Source organism: Rattus rattus, chromosome 9 (assembly GCF_011064425.1).
Source record: "Rattus rattus isolate New Zealand chromosome 9, Rrattus_CSIRO_v1, whole genome shotgun sequence".
Taxonomy (NCBI): domain Eukaryota; kingdom Metazoa; phylum Chordata; class Mammalia; order Rodentia; family Muridae; genus Rattus; species Rattus rattus.
Genome location: NC_046162.1, coordinates 89,762,423 through 89,778,340, shown reverse-complemented (window position 1 = coordinate 89,778,340; position 15,918 = coordinate 89,762,423). Strand labels below are relative to the sequence as shown.

Here is a 15,918-nt window from a genome sequence, read left to right as displayed (position 1 = left end):
CTAGTGTGTCATTAGTGTCAACTGTGTCAAACTAAGATCGGTGCCTCTGACCACTTGGGCATTTGCCTGTAAACAAAACATTATTTCTGCTTCAATTCAAAGTAGTTCTCATATTGTCACCAGTTTATATTTTACTGTTCAAGACTCATCAGAAACAGTAGAAAGGGGTTACAGCTAAGGAGCAAATAATTAGGATGTGTAAACACTGAGTTTTGTATATATATAATTAACTGAAGGAATTTCTCAAAGGAAGAGAATACAGCAGCTGTGGTAAAGATCAACTGTGACGGAGAACGTGGTGTGATAGAGGAGGTCAGGCCTGGGGGTCCTGCAGTGACTCCCCACTGCCAGCCACTGGCCTTATATTGCTATACCTTTGCTCTTGGTGCATTAGTTTGTGCTTCTGAAGGACACAAAACTTTATGGGTAACAGAAACATTGTAAAGCCATCAACAGGCATTAGAGATTCTATGAAAAAACCCCACTAAAAATTCTCCCCTCTGTGTCAATTACATTTTGTACCAGACATTAGATCTTAACTCCTGTTAAATATAAAGCCATGTTTGGCATAGATCCTGGTACACTGAGGATAATGAATAAATTATCACTGGATGAATCAAAGAGGTCAAATATATCCTACTTGTAAGAATAGGGACTGTCTTTCTCTTCTCTGAATCCATTATCCATCAGACACACAGATGCACCCTAATTAAGATAGGGTCCTACACATTTATATTAGGTAATTTTGAGCATCATGGAGGGCTTGAGATGGCAAAGAGTAGCAAATGATTTAAGAAGTAGAGTTTTGAAGAATGTCAACTGATTTACACTTAAAAAAATAACTTTTCAATACCTAAAAAGGAAGCTATAATTATATATTTATTATGCTCCCACACCATAAAAATAAAGTTGTTTTCTTTCTTTTGTGCAAATCCTGCTAAATTAGCTTCCTATGGTTGGTACAGCAGATTATGACAAATTTAGTTGCTTAAAATATTATTTTATTATCTCACAGCTGTGGAGGTAGAAGTCTGGGATGGGTTTCAACAGCTAGAGTCACAGTGATATAGAGTCATTACTTTCAGAAGGACCTTGGGGATAGCTTGTTTGTCCTTTCAGCTGTGACGGTAAATTGTGATTGTTAACTTGACTGGCCTGAGGAGTATCTAGGAGATGAGTTAAGTGCACGTCTTCACTGTCTCTGAGAGCGCTCAGAGAAGATTACCAAGGGAAATGTGAGCAGCACCACCTCAGCGGCTTGGGCTTGACTGGCAGGAAGGGAAAGGGGACTACCCATAGCACGCCACATCCTGGCTGCCACGACATCAATTGCTCTGCTCTACCATGCTCTTCTTGTCATAATGGAAGGAAAACCAAGAGTCAAAATACATTTTGCCTCCTTTCAAGTTGTTATGTCAGTTATTCTGTCACAACAACGAGACTCCATCTCACACGCAGCAATGGCTGAGTCTTCTCACGTCAGCTCTCTGTTGCTGACTCTTTTGCCTCCCTTTCCCTACCAAAGGCCTAGGTGATTATAGGCTGAACCCACCCAGGTGTCCTTGGATAATCATTAATTTAAGGACTGCTAAGGAGACCTTGATTTCACCCTTTCTGTGTCACACAGTTACATGGATTCCTAAGTTAGGAATCTGAAATAACAACAAGCAAAGTAAACATGGCATAGTAAAAGGCATGGAGAGTAAATTATGACCGATTATGATTTAATCGGTCATGCCTGTACACTAAAACCCTGATGAGCAACTCACGACACTTAGGCTTGGAGGATGTATTGATATATTGGGTGAATGGTACAGCCTTACTCCTTGGAGACAGAAAGCCACTGTACTTGGGCCCTACTTCCAGCTTTTGTCAGCCTATTTATCTTTTCATCTGGCTGTTTGTATCCTTCATAATAAACTGTTACCATAGGGATAGAATTTTTATAATTCTTTAAATCATTCTAACAAATTATTAAATGTAAAGAACAACCAAGAATACTTCAAAAATTTATCCAAGTCATACAGAAGTGGGTTCTCTTGAAGATGGCATTTGAAATCAACATCAATCTTATTAGTAACTTTGCCCTTTAACTTGATGAACCAGGTAACAATTTGGCTAGTAGTGTCAGAGGAAAATGAATTACAAGACACCTCACAGGTATCAGGGTTGGTATTACCTGGTAAGGCATACCTGTCTAGCATACCTGTCTTTATTTTGGTCTTGTCATCTATGGAAGAGTGACATGACCATGATATTGGTAGCTAAACCATTAAGAGGTAGGAGTCACTGAATCTGGGCTGGCTTTGTGACTTGCTTTACCAATACAATACAGCAGAAGTAATACGAAGGGACATCTGGAGTGGTATCCATGGTACTTTACCTTTATACTACCTTTCTAGCATGTAATGAAGCCAAATACTACATGAATAAGTAGTGACTAGTCAGGCCGTAGTCATTCACCCATTCAACTGACATCTTGACCTCTGCTTGTTGAGCCCAGAAGAATTCCCAGTCAACTCATCGAATCATGAGGGATAATGAGCTATGGTTCTCTTAAGTACAATATTTAAGAGTAATTTGTTATGCATCAAGAGATAACTGATGACAGGCTTGGAGGCCCATGTCTTTAATCCCAGCACTCGGGAAGCAGAGGCTGGTAGATCTTTCTGAGTTTGAAGGCAGCCATCTACATAGTGAGTTCCAGGCCAGCCAAAACTAGATGAGTCCCAGTCTCAAAAACAATCAAATGAACAAAGAAACACACTGCTATGCTAGCTAATCCTAAAATATCAATTCTTATATTTCCAATGTTTTTGTATACTTAAGTAGAGGATGAATATTATCATAATGTTTATGCAGAATCCTACTTTTAAAAGTAGCTTTGGTAAAATTTGTAATAGTTTTCATATGGAGTACTGATTAACTTTGATCAGACTTAGTGCCTTGGGGAAGAAGGAGAGGTCACTATTAAGTGAAGGTCTTTGGTGAGCTGTCTGACATAGAAGATCTCACTGCTTGGGGAATAAACCTAGACAAGTAACACCAAGCACAGTAAATATCTAAGTGCTTTTAGATCTGTCGGTGTGTTCTGGTGTTCACGCAACACTACACAGAATTGGCATATCTGCATCTTAGTTATCTCTGCTATTAAGTAGTGTAATTATTTCCTCTTTAATGTCAGATTGACCACATGTAGAATCACCTAGGACACTGATGTAGTACACTTCTGTGTGTATCTGAAGGGAGGGTTTTGCAAAGAATTAATGGTAAGGATATGGTTCTACAAATGATTATGGTAAAATCTGGCTGGAATGTGGGCAGTACCATCATACTGGCTGGGAGTCTGGGTGAAATAAAAGGGGGGGAAAGGAGACTGAGACCTGAGTCTCAGAATTCATTTTTCCTCTCTGCCTCTGGCTCTCCATGAACTATTTTGCAGTACCAAGCCTTTCCCACCAAGATGGACTGAATCTTCAAAAACAATAAGCACAAATAAAGTTTTCATTACACTGCTTCTGTTGGGTATTCTGCAGGCATGTCACACACACACACACACACACACACACACACACACACACACAATCATGTACATGCAGCGTCAATGAAATAAAGAAATAAATCTCCAAGAGCTAGAAAGAAACCATACAAACACTAGTCAAAACAGAAGTATGCATAGTTGTAATATTTACAGAAAGTAGACTTAAAGATAAAAGGGAGGATGAAAGGAAGGAATGTTTCAAATGAGAATGGATCAACCACCAGAAAGATGTGACAGTTCTAACTTAAAGGAATACAACATATTTAAAGCAAAGACTGACGGTACACAAGGCACATGAGAAGAGGTAGATAAAGTTAGAGTCAGTAACTTAGCTTTCAACCCAACGAAGAAATTAGTAGGGATACTACCGTACAGTTGCACAATCTGATAGCCAAACTTGACCTACTGGGACTTGCACAGAATAGTGAATATAAGCTATCTTTAAATACAAACAAAACATACATGAAGGTGAATTTAATGAATTTCTAAGGATAAGAATCACACTGAGGATATCCTCTGGTGAAATGCTTAAGTTAGACATCAAAGAAACAGAGACTATTAGGAAAACTTCACGCTTGAGAATTAAGAAACATACTTATGAGGTGAGTTAGAAAATACTTTGAACTGAGTACACATGCAGTGATGTGGACACAGCAATCAGTGTAAGCAATCATCTGAGCTCATGCCCGAGACTTTATTGAGTAGATAAGTGGAATCGCACCAGCACTGAGCACTGAACACAGGAAGCAGAAATACCACGAGGCACTAACAACCAACCAGCAAGTGGGGAAGCCCTTTCAGCCTGCCTAGTGATGTAAGTCACTGAATAAAGAATCTAGTGGGAATACTTTTCTATATTTAATCAGCATTCTGTCTCAGCTTATAAATGCCACCTCCTCTCTCACTTATAAATACTGCCTGACTCAGCCTAGGCAATCCTAAGTTTGATGAACTCGGTGTTGTATAAAGGCTAAACTGCTGGAGTTCACAGTGATCTCATTCCCTTAACCTGTCTCCCTAGGTTTTATGTGAAAAATATAATTCATAAAAGTGCGCCAAATGGTACATCTGCTTGATCTGCTTCGCACACTGTCAAAGGGTCAAGGCATATTCAAATTCATTTAGTAACTTACTGATCATCTGCTGGTAGCAGTTTATAGAGCCATCAGGCTGTATACAGAGTAGAGCCTGTTCTCTGTATTTAAAAGATGTTCTGGAACCTAGATTCTAGGTGGAGAGAGGATAGTAAATACACTTGAAACACTGTGGAGAAATGTCCCATGGCGTTCCACTTCTGGGAAATTGGCTAAGTGGTACTTATCAGCTTTCCAATGAAATCCTGAAAAGCAGGGAAGAAAAGATGGGGCAAGGCCTCTTCCACACACGACTTACTGTCAGGTAGTAAGGAAGGCTCTGGCCCAGACTGGAAGCCAGCAAGCCTAAGCGAGTGCAGCTGCCAGGTGCTTCTGGATCCTGGTGCAAATCTTCACTGCGGCTAGCAAGCTTCTAATGCTGGCAAACACTCGGTTTCTCTTTTCAGCAAGTCTTTCTAATCAGGAAAGAAACTTTTTTTTTTTTTTTTTTTTTTCGGAGCTGGGGACCGAACCTAGGGCCTTGTGCTTGCTAGGGCAAGTGCTCTACCACTGAGCTAAATCCCCAACCCCTCAGCAAGTCTTTCTAATGTCTTTGTGGAAAGAGCACTCTCTGAGTATGGAGTTCTGTTGAGTCCTTTCCACTCTGCCTGATTATTATTCTTTTGAAGCTAAGCTATCTTTCTCTGGCTGCTTTTAAGAGACTTGATCTGAAGTAGGTGTGGACTGCTCACATGGAATCTCTGTGCTTGGGAGCCGGAGACAGGAAGGAGTTCCCGTTTATTCTCAGTGCAGAAAGCTCCAGGGCAGCCCAGCCACATAGCAAGAGCCTGTTTCTCACCCAACAAAAGCAAACAAAACGCTTGTCTTTGGGGCTCTGCACTTCACTAGGTGTCACATCAGATTTCCTTTAACTTTCCCAGCATGGAGTTGCTTGGCCTCCTGGCTTGCTTGGAGTGTGGTGTCTTAAAACATATTTAGCATTCCTGGGCAAAGTGTTGCTTTGTGTTCCTCCCTTCTGTGCACCCGAGTACATGCATGCTAGATGTGTTCATTATTATTTGATGGCTCTAAGTGTAATTCTAGATGATTTAAAACTTTTTTTTTTTTAAAGATTTATTTATTTATTATATATTGAGTACACTGTAGCTGTCTTCAGATACACCAGAAGAGGGCATCGGATCCCTTTTACAGATGGTTGTGAGCCACCATGTGGTTGCTGGGAATTGAACTCATGACCTCTTGAAGAGCAGTCGGGTGCTCTTAACCGCTGAGCCATCTCTCCAGCCCCGATTTAAAACTTTTTAATTGTCACTAATTTTTTTTTTTGTTCAGCTTTATTTCTGTAACTTGTCTGGTTACTTGTTCTTGCTCATGTTTCCAGGCTCTTGCCTAAACATTCTGAGTTTTGGGGTGTGTGTGTGTGTGTGTGTGTGTGTGTGTGTGTGTGTGTCTATGTGTGTGTGTGTGTGTGTGTGTGCATGCTTGTGCACGTGCACATGCATGCAGACATGCAAGCAGGCGTGCAAGGCCAGAGGTTGATATCGAGTGTCATCCTTAATAACTTCTTCATGCTATTTCAGGCTTTCACAGAACCTGAAGTTTCGGTAAGAATGGCTGCCCGTGAGCCCCTGAGATGGTTGTCTCTGCTCTCTAGCACTGGGGTTACATAGATGCACTACCATACTCAGCTTTGACATGGGCGTTGGGTTCAGAACTAATATCCTCATGCTTGAGCCCAGTGAGCCCTCTCCCCAGCTGTGGATTCTTTTTGTGATTGTTAGGAGCAGGACTTTTCACCTGGGCCTGCAGTTTAATCCCACTCTAGCATATGATAACTTGAGGTCACAATTTTTTTTTATTTTTAAGATTTATTTTATGTATTATGTGTTTTGCCTGAATGTACATATGTGCACCACACATGAGCTTGGTGTCCACAGGAGCCAGAAGAGAGCGTCACTTTCTGTGGCACTGGAAAAACCCAGGGCTCTGAGCCACCAAGTGGGTACTGGGAATTGAACCTGGGTCCTCTGGAAGAGCAACAAATGCTCTAAATCGCTGAGTCATCCCTCCAGAGGTAACCACCACCTCCTGCCCCCTATAGTCACTCTTCACAGTGAGCTCCTATTTTCCTTGTGGAAAGTCTTTAAGGTCTGTTATGAAGGTGATATCCTCAAGAAAATAATTGTGTTTTCTTCTTTCAGAAGTTGATTTTTTAAAAAGAACTGACTTAATACTTGTGTTGTTTCAGGCACTGTATTTATTATGCTACCAGAAAAGGCAACTTTCATTCACACTTTTAGGACTTTTGCCTGTGTTCTTACACTCAACCAACCTCTTATTTTCTCAGATTAACCTTGCATTGTTGTAGCAAAACTCCTGTAAAATGAGTGACCTCTCTTCACGCCTCCCATAGGTTGACAGGTGCTGTGTGGTAAAGTTTATAAACTGCATCTGTGAAATCATCAGCCCTGATGCTCTTGGAGGCGTTGGAGGGCAAGAGACTTCTGATTAGTGATTTAGAATCCTGAAGGTTACTGTTTTATTCTGACTTCCTATTTCATCTTGAATCAATTTTAACATGTTTCTAGCAAACTAAATTTTAAAATGTGTTAACAGCCAGTTATTAAACACACTGACCTCTAGCATCAGAGGTTATAAAGGCCTTCCATTCAACCCGTCGGTTTTTGTAAAAAGTCAGTTTTATTAGAGGTTTGGTCTATTTACTAGTTTTTTGGTTTCTCCATTATGGTTAGCTTCTGCCATTAAAGTTATTTTCTTCTCTTCTGAGTCTTTTCTATTTTCTTCTTTTCTGGGTCTTTGAGTTGAACCTACCTACTTTTAGCCATATTTGTTGCTTTCTAAAGGTGTACCAAATGTTAACATCCTATAAATGTCAATTCTTTGTCAAGCAGTCCCAGATATTTTATAATTTCGTTGTGATGGCCTCTTAAATCTGTGACTTATTTAGGAATGCATTTTAGCTTTAGAGCTTTCAAGCACATTTAAATAACCTGCTTTTGAGGATGGAGAATGGAACTGTCTACCTAGTCTTTCAAAATAGTTGCGTCATTGCGGCCCAGCATGTGGTCAATTCTTGCAAAGGGTTCCATTTATACTTGAAAGGAATACATATTTCCTACTCCCTGGGTACAGGGTTGTTTTGATGTATTAGAAAAGATTGGAGTTAGGTTTTCATAGTTTCCTGTGTTTGGGACACAGTCTCCCTATGTAGCTGAGTCTGACCTGGAACTTGCTGTACAGCCTAAGCAGGCTTTACAGTGTCAGTCTTCCTGAGGTGACAGATATACATCTATCCGTTTTGGGGAACAGAGATTCTTTCTCTAGTTAAAGAGCAAATGCCCTCCATAGCAGTCAGCTCTTCCTGCATTGCATGCCTTCTTTCTAGGTTCCCTTCTTTTCTGGATGCAGCAGATTAAAGACGACACGAACAATATGGACACGGAGACTCAGGGTGTGGACGGCATTCTAGCCTTTATGCCCGTGTCGTCTGTCTTCCTGGAAATTTAATTATACAAATTCCTGAGCTTATTTGCTATTGAGGCCAAGGGATGAGGGTGGGAAAACACAAAGCTACTGATGAGATGCGCACTTGCCGTATCTGCCTACTGTAGCCTTGGTGAAGTACAGATGCAAATTAATTCTTTTAGAAGGAAAATAGATTCCAAAAAGATAACAATAAAGAAGAAAACATACAATAAAATTGCCAGAAGAGGAAGACATAAAGGAGCTAAAAATAACGAGTCCTAGAAGGCTGCTAATTTATCAAACCTGTCAAGAGCAGCAGTTAGGAACAGAAATCTGCTCTTTGAGGAGGGAAATGAAACCTGTACTTGAAAAAAAAAAAAAAAAAAAAAAAAAAAAGACAGACTCAACTTATCAGACAAAATCACAATCAAAGCAACAGCAAAAACCAGAAATAATTGTCATTAATCATTCGTACAGTCTAACCATTTAAAGCAACGTGAGGATGATACTAAGAAGCTACATTTCTGTTTAAACTCCTCTGGTCACTTGCTACTCACACAACACATGGTCGGATGGAGCACCACTACAGTCACGTCCAACCATTTCCACCTCTAGTCCCTCCCTCTCCAGCCGTGCCCGACTTTCCAGCACAGATTCAGTTTATCTTTCCAGGTTTGGTATGTCATACATTTAGTTGAAACCACAATGGCAGTTTCCCCTTGACCTTAATGGTAGATTAAAAAGTTTGAATTTAAAAACAAGAATTCATCTGGGACACAATTAATTTAGTCAAGATTCTTTTTAAAGCAGGAATAAAAATTTTATTGTTCACGTTGAATATATACTGTTCAACTTAAGGATAATGACCTAAAAAGTAAATCACACACGTGTTCTCCAATGTATGTTAAGAGCAAATCTGTGGATTATAAAGGACGTTTAGAAAGGAAAAGAATTACCTTTGAAGCAAGGTTGTCTACTAAAGCAATCATGGAATTCTTAAACAGGGTGGCGGCGGTCAGAGGCCTCTTGGTCACCTCTGTAATGCTCAGTTTGCCTTCCGGCCACATGTTCTTCAGCACAGGATTTGAGCTGAGGAACAGAGAAAGAATGAGTCAAAGCTGCATTTAGATAGGGGAATAAAAAGGCAATCCGTGCTGTCAAGTGTGTCCTAGGATCACGGGGCACTGCAGAGGGTATTCACCAAGCCACATGGGAAACCATGCATGAGAAAACTACGGTTACACCATGTTTGTACCATATTAATGTTTATACCAGACTGCACTGCAGACAATTTTCAAACTGTAGCACTTAAAAAAAATTCTTTAAACTTCTTTAAAGTGACATCCATTAAATTACTATGTAGATCACTTGCATAGATAATGTGGCTCTTAGAATATACACATTCATATGTATCTTATTGTCTTAGTCAGGGTTTCTATTCCTGCACAAAAATGACCAAGAAGCAAGTTGGGGAGGAAAGGGTTTATTCAGCTTCCACATTGCTGTTCATCACCAGAAGAAGTCAGGATAAGAACTCAAGTAGGTCAGGGACTCAAGCAGGTCAGGAAGCAGGAGCTGATGCAGAGGCCATGGAGGGATGTTCCTTACTGGCTTGCTTCCCCTGGCTTGTTCAGCCTGCTTTCTTCTAGAACCCAAGAGCATCAGCCCAGGGATGGCACCACCCACAATCTGCCCTCTCACCCTTGATCACTAGTTGAGAAAATGCCTTACAGCCTCATGGAGGCATTTCCTCAAGGGAGGCTCCTTTCTCTGTGATAACTCCAGCTTGTGTCAAGTTGACACACAAAACCAGTCAGTACACTTATTTTATATAAACACACACATATATCTGTGGAATATTTTTATAAAGGCCAAACAAAATTGAAGACAGGTCTGTAGCAGGAAAGTGGTCCTCACATCGTGGCAGACAATAAGGAAGGGAAAATCTTTTCTATAGGTAACCAATGCACGGCTAGGGATATGGACATAACTGTTGTGATAGTCTCCTCGCAAAGCCAGCCACTAGAGCTGGATTTATTAGCACATTCATAGGTAGTGATAGTGGTTCCAGCCCACTATTGTATCATATTAGGGCTACTATGACCCAAATCTAAAGATGCAATTCAGGCCAATTCCACGTTGAAGCCACAGATTTGTTACTTGACTTTGTGGAGATTTTTTCTCATAAAATGTATGTAACACCTCGGCTGTGATTTTCTTCCATCTCCCTTTGGTGCTTTGCACTTTAAAATAGCTGGGACTGGAAATGTTGCTTCACTGGGGGATCTCTTTTCTTGTCAGATTGTTTTTCCTGACAAATTTGGGGTTAGCAAAGACAATAATTAACAGGCATTCACTGCTAATTGTATTTATTCCTCCTCCACCTTGTCCATTTTTCTTTTCCTTGTGAAAAACTGAGTTGGTTCTCTAAAGCACGCTGTGAATGTGATTCACACCTGGTCACCGTGAGATGGAGAAACAGATGATGCCAGAGGGCAGAAGGGGTGCCGTGAGCTTGGCTGTGTGCCCAGAGAGGGCAATACTTCTAACGCCACCACTGTAGAGGACCAACTACCATCAATAGAGCCAGGAAATGGATCCGGATAGTTTGATCCCTGTAAGGTGGTAGCCTGTCATTTCCAGTCATACTCTTAAAAATGAACACATAAAAGCACACTGTTTTTCCTTTCTTCCCTTTAGCAGAGAAGTAATTCAAATGATGGCCCTTCACTGTGGTGTTCAGCTTCCTACAGTGCCTTTCAAACACCTACTAAACAGGGTCCCAGATGGTAGGAAGCTTGTGTGTGCACTTTAGGAAGTCTTCATGTGCCAGAAGGCTGCGGGGCACTGTTGTTTGGACCTAGGCAGTTCTTAACCCAAATCCTTCCTCTACCTTATTTACTGCTGGCTGTAACTGGAGAGGATTCTCATAGAATGCTGTAAGTGGAAGGGAGGAGGAGGACTGAAAGTATGATTATATATCACATTAGAATTGATATCAAAAATCCAAATAAACACGGTCATTTTAAGGGAGAATTTTCAGGCCAGAAAGTCATATAATAAAAAAGATTTATTTATTTTATTTATATGAGTACACTGTCACTGTCTTCAGACACACTGGAAGAGGGCATCAGATTCCATTACTGATGGTTGTGAGCCACCATGTGGTTGCTGGGATTTGAACTCAGGACCTCTGGAAGAGCAGTTGGTGCTCTTAACCTCTGAGCCATTTCTCTAGCCCCAAACAGTTTTTTTTTTTTTTTTTTAGGATATCTTAAATACTTGGATAAATACTTGTTTGCTATATCATATGGGTGCTGGGAACTAAACTCCAGTCCTCTGAAAGAGCAGCAAGCTCTCCAACACCTAGATTTTTTTCTTAAAGTGAGAGAAACAAAGCCAGAAACCTAGCATTTATAAAAAGTAGGGCAGATGTGAGCAACAAGAGAACAAGTAAAAATTCCTGTGCCATCTGCCTGCTCCACTCTTCCCTTTACAGACACATGTGCACAAAAGTGAACATACACACCATTCCTGTGTGTGTGTGTAATTGTTGGGTTCTAAAGAACTAGAGAGCCAAGGGTCACATTAACATATACAAAGGAAGGATGCATTCAGATTTGGGAGGCTGGTCAGCCAAGAAAACATCAAAAAGTGTTTGTGGGTAAACTTGTCTCATCTAAAGGACACCTCACTGCAAGGTCTTCCCTACCACAGGCATATGAAGTAAGCAGCAGTGAGCAGACATTTAATCTTTTCACTGCTCTGGAGGATGATAAAATGGATTCACCTCGCCCAGTCGAAGTTCCTTTGTTCTAACTCCGTGCTTACCAAGCACCCAAGCAGACTAGCTTCTCTGGGTAATATTTTTCATTGTCAATTAGTAAGCAAGTTCCCCCAGTTGTGTGGCTTCCCGAGCAGATTTTTCCAATAGAAAACAACCTGTCAAGCCAACGTAAGTAGTGCACCCTGTGTGACTGCTCAATATTTCCGTAATACATCGTGTGTTACTTCATTTCTACCCTGGGGCTGTGATCCTGGGCTACATTAGTCTACACCGAGAGGTGCTGCTCTGTCAGCTGATTTTCTAGGCCATGATAAATGCACAAACAAAACAAATACCATTTTGTGTTCTTTTTGGGACACAAGCTTGACAGCATACTGTGACATTATCACTGGTCAAAAGTGGTTATATTTCCAGTTTAACATTTTCTACATAGAGAAATGCTAGACTCTGCCAACTGTTCCTCAAATGGGTGGGTACCACCTGACAAACTGAACACTGGCTTTTTTTCCTGAAAGTCCCATTCTCTGATGCTCAGCTCTTGCATGGATTTGCTTTCCTATTTCGATGTGTTTGCAACTTTCTACTGCTGACAGCTCTGTCCCCATTCTTTGTGGCTTCGGCATCTACAGACAAACCATTTTAGAGCAAAAGATCTTGAGAGAATTATTTAAACATCTTGTGTCCATCTTTTCATTTTCTACTCTCTCTCAAGCCCATGCCAATCAAACATTTGTCTTGACCGCTGCCCAGAAATCAGTATTTTCAAGAATCCAATGAGTTATCCCATGAGCAAACACAGTTGCTTAATCTTGGCACCATTTCTGTTTCTTATGTGATATTGTTTATTACTGTTTTCTTCTGTTTTAAGAGAGGTTTATTTCATGTATATGTGCCTGAATATGTGCACACTGAATGTCAAAGAACTCGAAGTAAAGGTAACAATCATACCTGTTATACATGAGGCGCTTGAAGTCTTGAAATAAAGTATCTTTGTTTTTGTCAATGAAACCGATGACAGAATAGCTGAGGAGAGAACAGAGTGTAGGCATTGTCATCATGTAAGAGCCATGCCCGAGATGCCCTGGTGTGCACAGGTCTTCTGCTGTCAGTTTTATAATCAGATTTCTGCACAGCCAGTTCCCTTAGCTCTGAAGTAAAGGCCAAATAAAAACGACTCTACTTCTCTCCTCCAGAAGGAGAGTGAACACCAGTCCCAGCATTCGAGGAATATAATTCTCTACTGGCTAGCTTACCTCAAGAAGATGACTGCAAAATAGATAGCTGTATTTATCATCCAGCACTCCTAAGAGAAAAGCAAAACAGCTGCACACAGGAACTAACTGTCCCATCCGTGGGGAGGTCAAGTGACTTGCCTAAGTACCACTCAGTGTGCAGGATATGAGAGAGTCCAAGGAGAACTGCAAAGGATGGTAAGAACTGGGTGAGCAGAGAGGAAAAGGACTGCAGATAATGAGGGGCAACAGGCAGGACGAAGGGCTGGAAGCAGGCACATGCAGGAGCATTACAGGGAGACTATTCACATACATTACAGAGAGCCCACTACTCACCGTCAGGAGGAAGGCAGAGAGTAAGGCTTTGAAAGTCCAGCTAAGAAGCCAATTGGTTAGAGGAGCTCAGGCAGGGAAACTGTGTGACCAGAAAGGCCTCCACAGGGAGCCACTCTGTGCTGGAGTAGAGAGTAGCCAGGGTTCTGGGTGAGTAGGTACAGGCTAGGTGACTGCACACGCTAACTAGACTCCACCTTAGCAGTTCTGCTCTCTTGCCTGTGTCTGCTCTGTGTCTGACAACCACATCAATACTTCTCAGGCCCCTAACCCTGACCTTTAGCCTTACATATTTAATTTTGCAAAACAAAAAATTATCCAGGTGTGCTATCCACAGGAAATTAAGGTTACCACATCCAGAATTATTTTGTTGCCTGCCTAACATAGATCTTCATAATACCTTTCTGTCATTCTTAACTGAACATGTGAACTCCCCTACTCTTAATCTATTGTTAAACCCACACAAGTTGAATTTCAAAGACCATAGTATGGTGTTCAAGTCTCACTGTGATTTGATCTCATGTACTTTCCCAGGCATTTCCAATCTGTACTATAGCAAAGATGGATACACCCCTGCTACTTCCTGAATATGTTTTCACCACCCTTCCTACTTCATTCTATAAAAATAATTCCTAGCACCCAGAGCCCAGCAGCATCAGCCTCTCCAGGCATACCACAACATCTAAAAATATTATAGTGTTTTCTTACTCAGAGTTTGTCACAACACTTGCTATGACTCAGATGGAAATTATTATAGCCTATCTCTTCTTATGCACTCATATGTATATGTACACGTGTGTATTTATGCTTAAATATACATTCAATCACATGCATACATGCACATCTTGTATGAAAGGCACCTTGTGGTCAGATACTATACCCTATAAAGTACTGGGAATCTAAAGATAATCCATAAAAATCCAGTGGAGGACTGAAAGGCTGAAGGAGAAGCCTGAGGTAGTGAATGCCAGCTGGAAGTCTGGACCAGAAGCCTGGAAACCTAGTTACTGCCTCAGTTCTCCCATAAGTATGGCATGAGCCTTTGGGTCAGATGTCTACTTGTTCTGTAGAAGTTGATTTCTCTATAAAATGGGAGGACTTGTGGGGGCAGAGGCCTCTGTCCAGCTCTGCCCTTTCACCACCCCGATCATCAAACAGTAGCCTGGGATGAGGCTTAGGCTTATCCTAGTGGGAGGCATCTCAGTGGACCTGGACTTTCTTACTCCGCACTCTAAACTTGGGCACAGGGTCGGAATGGTGGGGGATGATGACATCTTGCAATGATGGCTAGTTTGACAGAGGGTGGTAATTTAGAGTCATATAGTTTTATGATTCTGGGGTTTTAATTTGTTAGAAATAGCTATTTAAGTGTCTTCAAATGTCTTTCCAGCATTTATAAAGATAATAATTTGCTTTTGTCTTGATAATCTCTTCTTGTAATGGGTTATGTGGGAAGAATTCCTAACATAATAAATGAGGAAAAGGTATCGTTTTAAATGATAAGGAACAATGAGGACTGGGGTTCACTGAAGAGTGAAACAACAAATACAGCCTGAACAATGACCCCGTATCAAGTGACAGCCACACCACAGTCCCTTGGGAAAAGAACTCCCACACTGGAACTTGGGAATGCTGTCTTCTATGGTAAAGAGATGTGATTTTGTTAAGGATCTTGAAAGAAGGAACTAATCCAATAGATGACTGGGGCCATGAATGCCACCAAATCCATTTAGCATGGAGGGAGAGTTAACACTCAGGAGAAAGCAATGGACGAAGGGAGCAGCCATAGGAGGTAAAGCCACAAGCCAAGGAATGTCCATAGCATCAAAAGGTGGAAGGGGGCAGACTCTTCCCAAGAAAAGCTTTGCCTGATTTTGATCTTTCTGCCTACTGAACTATGAAACTACGAAAGCTCACACGCGTGCTTCTGTGTTTCTTTTTGTGGTGCTGGGAGCTTCACCTATCCCAGGCAAGCATTTTACCACTAAGCTACATCAGTAGCCTAGGTGGCTACAGTTTTAAGTCACTGGTTTGTGACAATCTGATACAGGAGCACCTGGAACCTAACATACCAAGGTAATTTTCACACCATTTGGTATTTGTCAATTGCTATTTTTATTTGTAAGGCAATAAACAATTAGAGAATTAGAATTCTATTTTCAAACATTATCTGACAATACTATAATAAAACCGCTTTTGCTCTCAAAGCTGCTTGAGGCCCTGCAGACACTGGGTGGTCTGTAGTTCCCTGCCCCTCGCTCTCTTCTCGCTTTCCTCCAGGCTTTCACTTAACAGCGCTGGACTTGCACACTGCTTCCTCCCGCAAGACTTCTGCAGACTCCTCACTGCTTCCAGAACGCTGAGTGCCTTCCCAGCCCAGTCCTTTCCTCCCTTCCTGTGGCTTGGATGCATCTAACCTGCTGGCTTCTTAAGGGCAGAACCCAT

At 41.3% G+C, this 15,918-nt stretch overlaps 1 protein-coding gene across 1 annotated transcript in view; it reads right to left on the bottom strand.

Annotated features, from left to right (window-relative positions):
- The window catches only part of Myo1d (myosin ID), a 272,879-nt gene that overhangs the window by 154,226 nt on the left and 102,735 nt on the right, over nt 1–15,918 (bottom strand). The window contains exons 13-14 of the mRNA XM_032911997.1: nt 12,857–12,931; nt 9,078–9,210 (exon numbers count right to left, since the gene is read on the bottom strand). Of these exons, the coding sequence (XP_032767888.1) occupies nt 9,078–9,210; nt 12,857–12,931 (208 nt within the window). The remainder of the gene's footprint in view (nt 1–9,077; nt 9,211–12,856; nt 12,932–15,918) is intronic.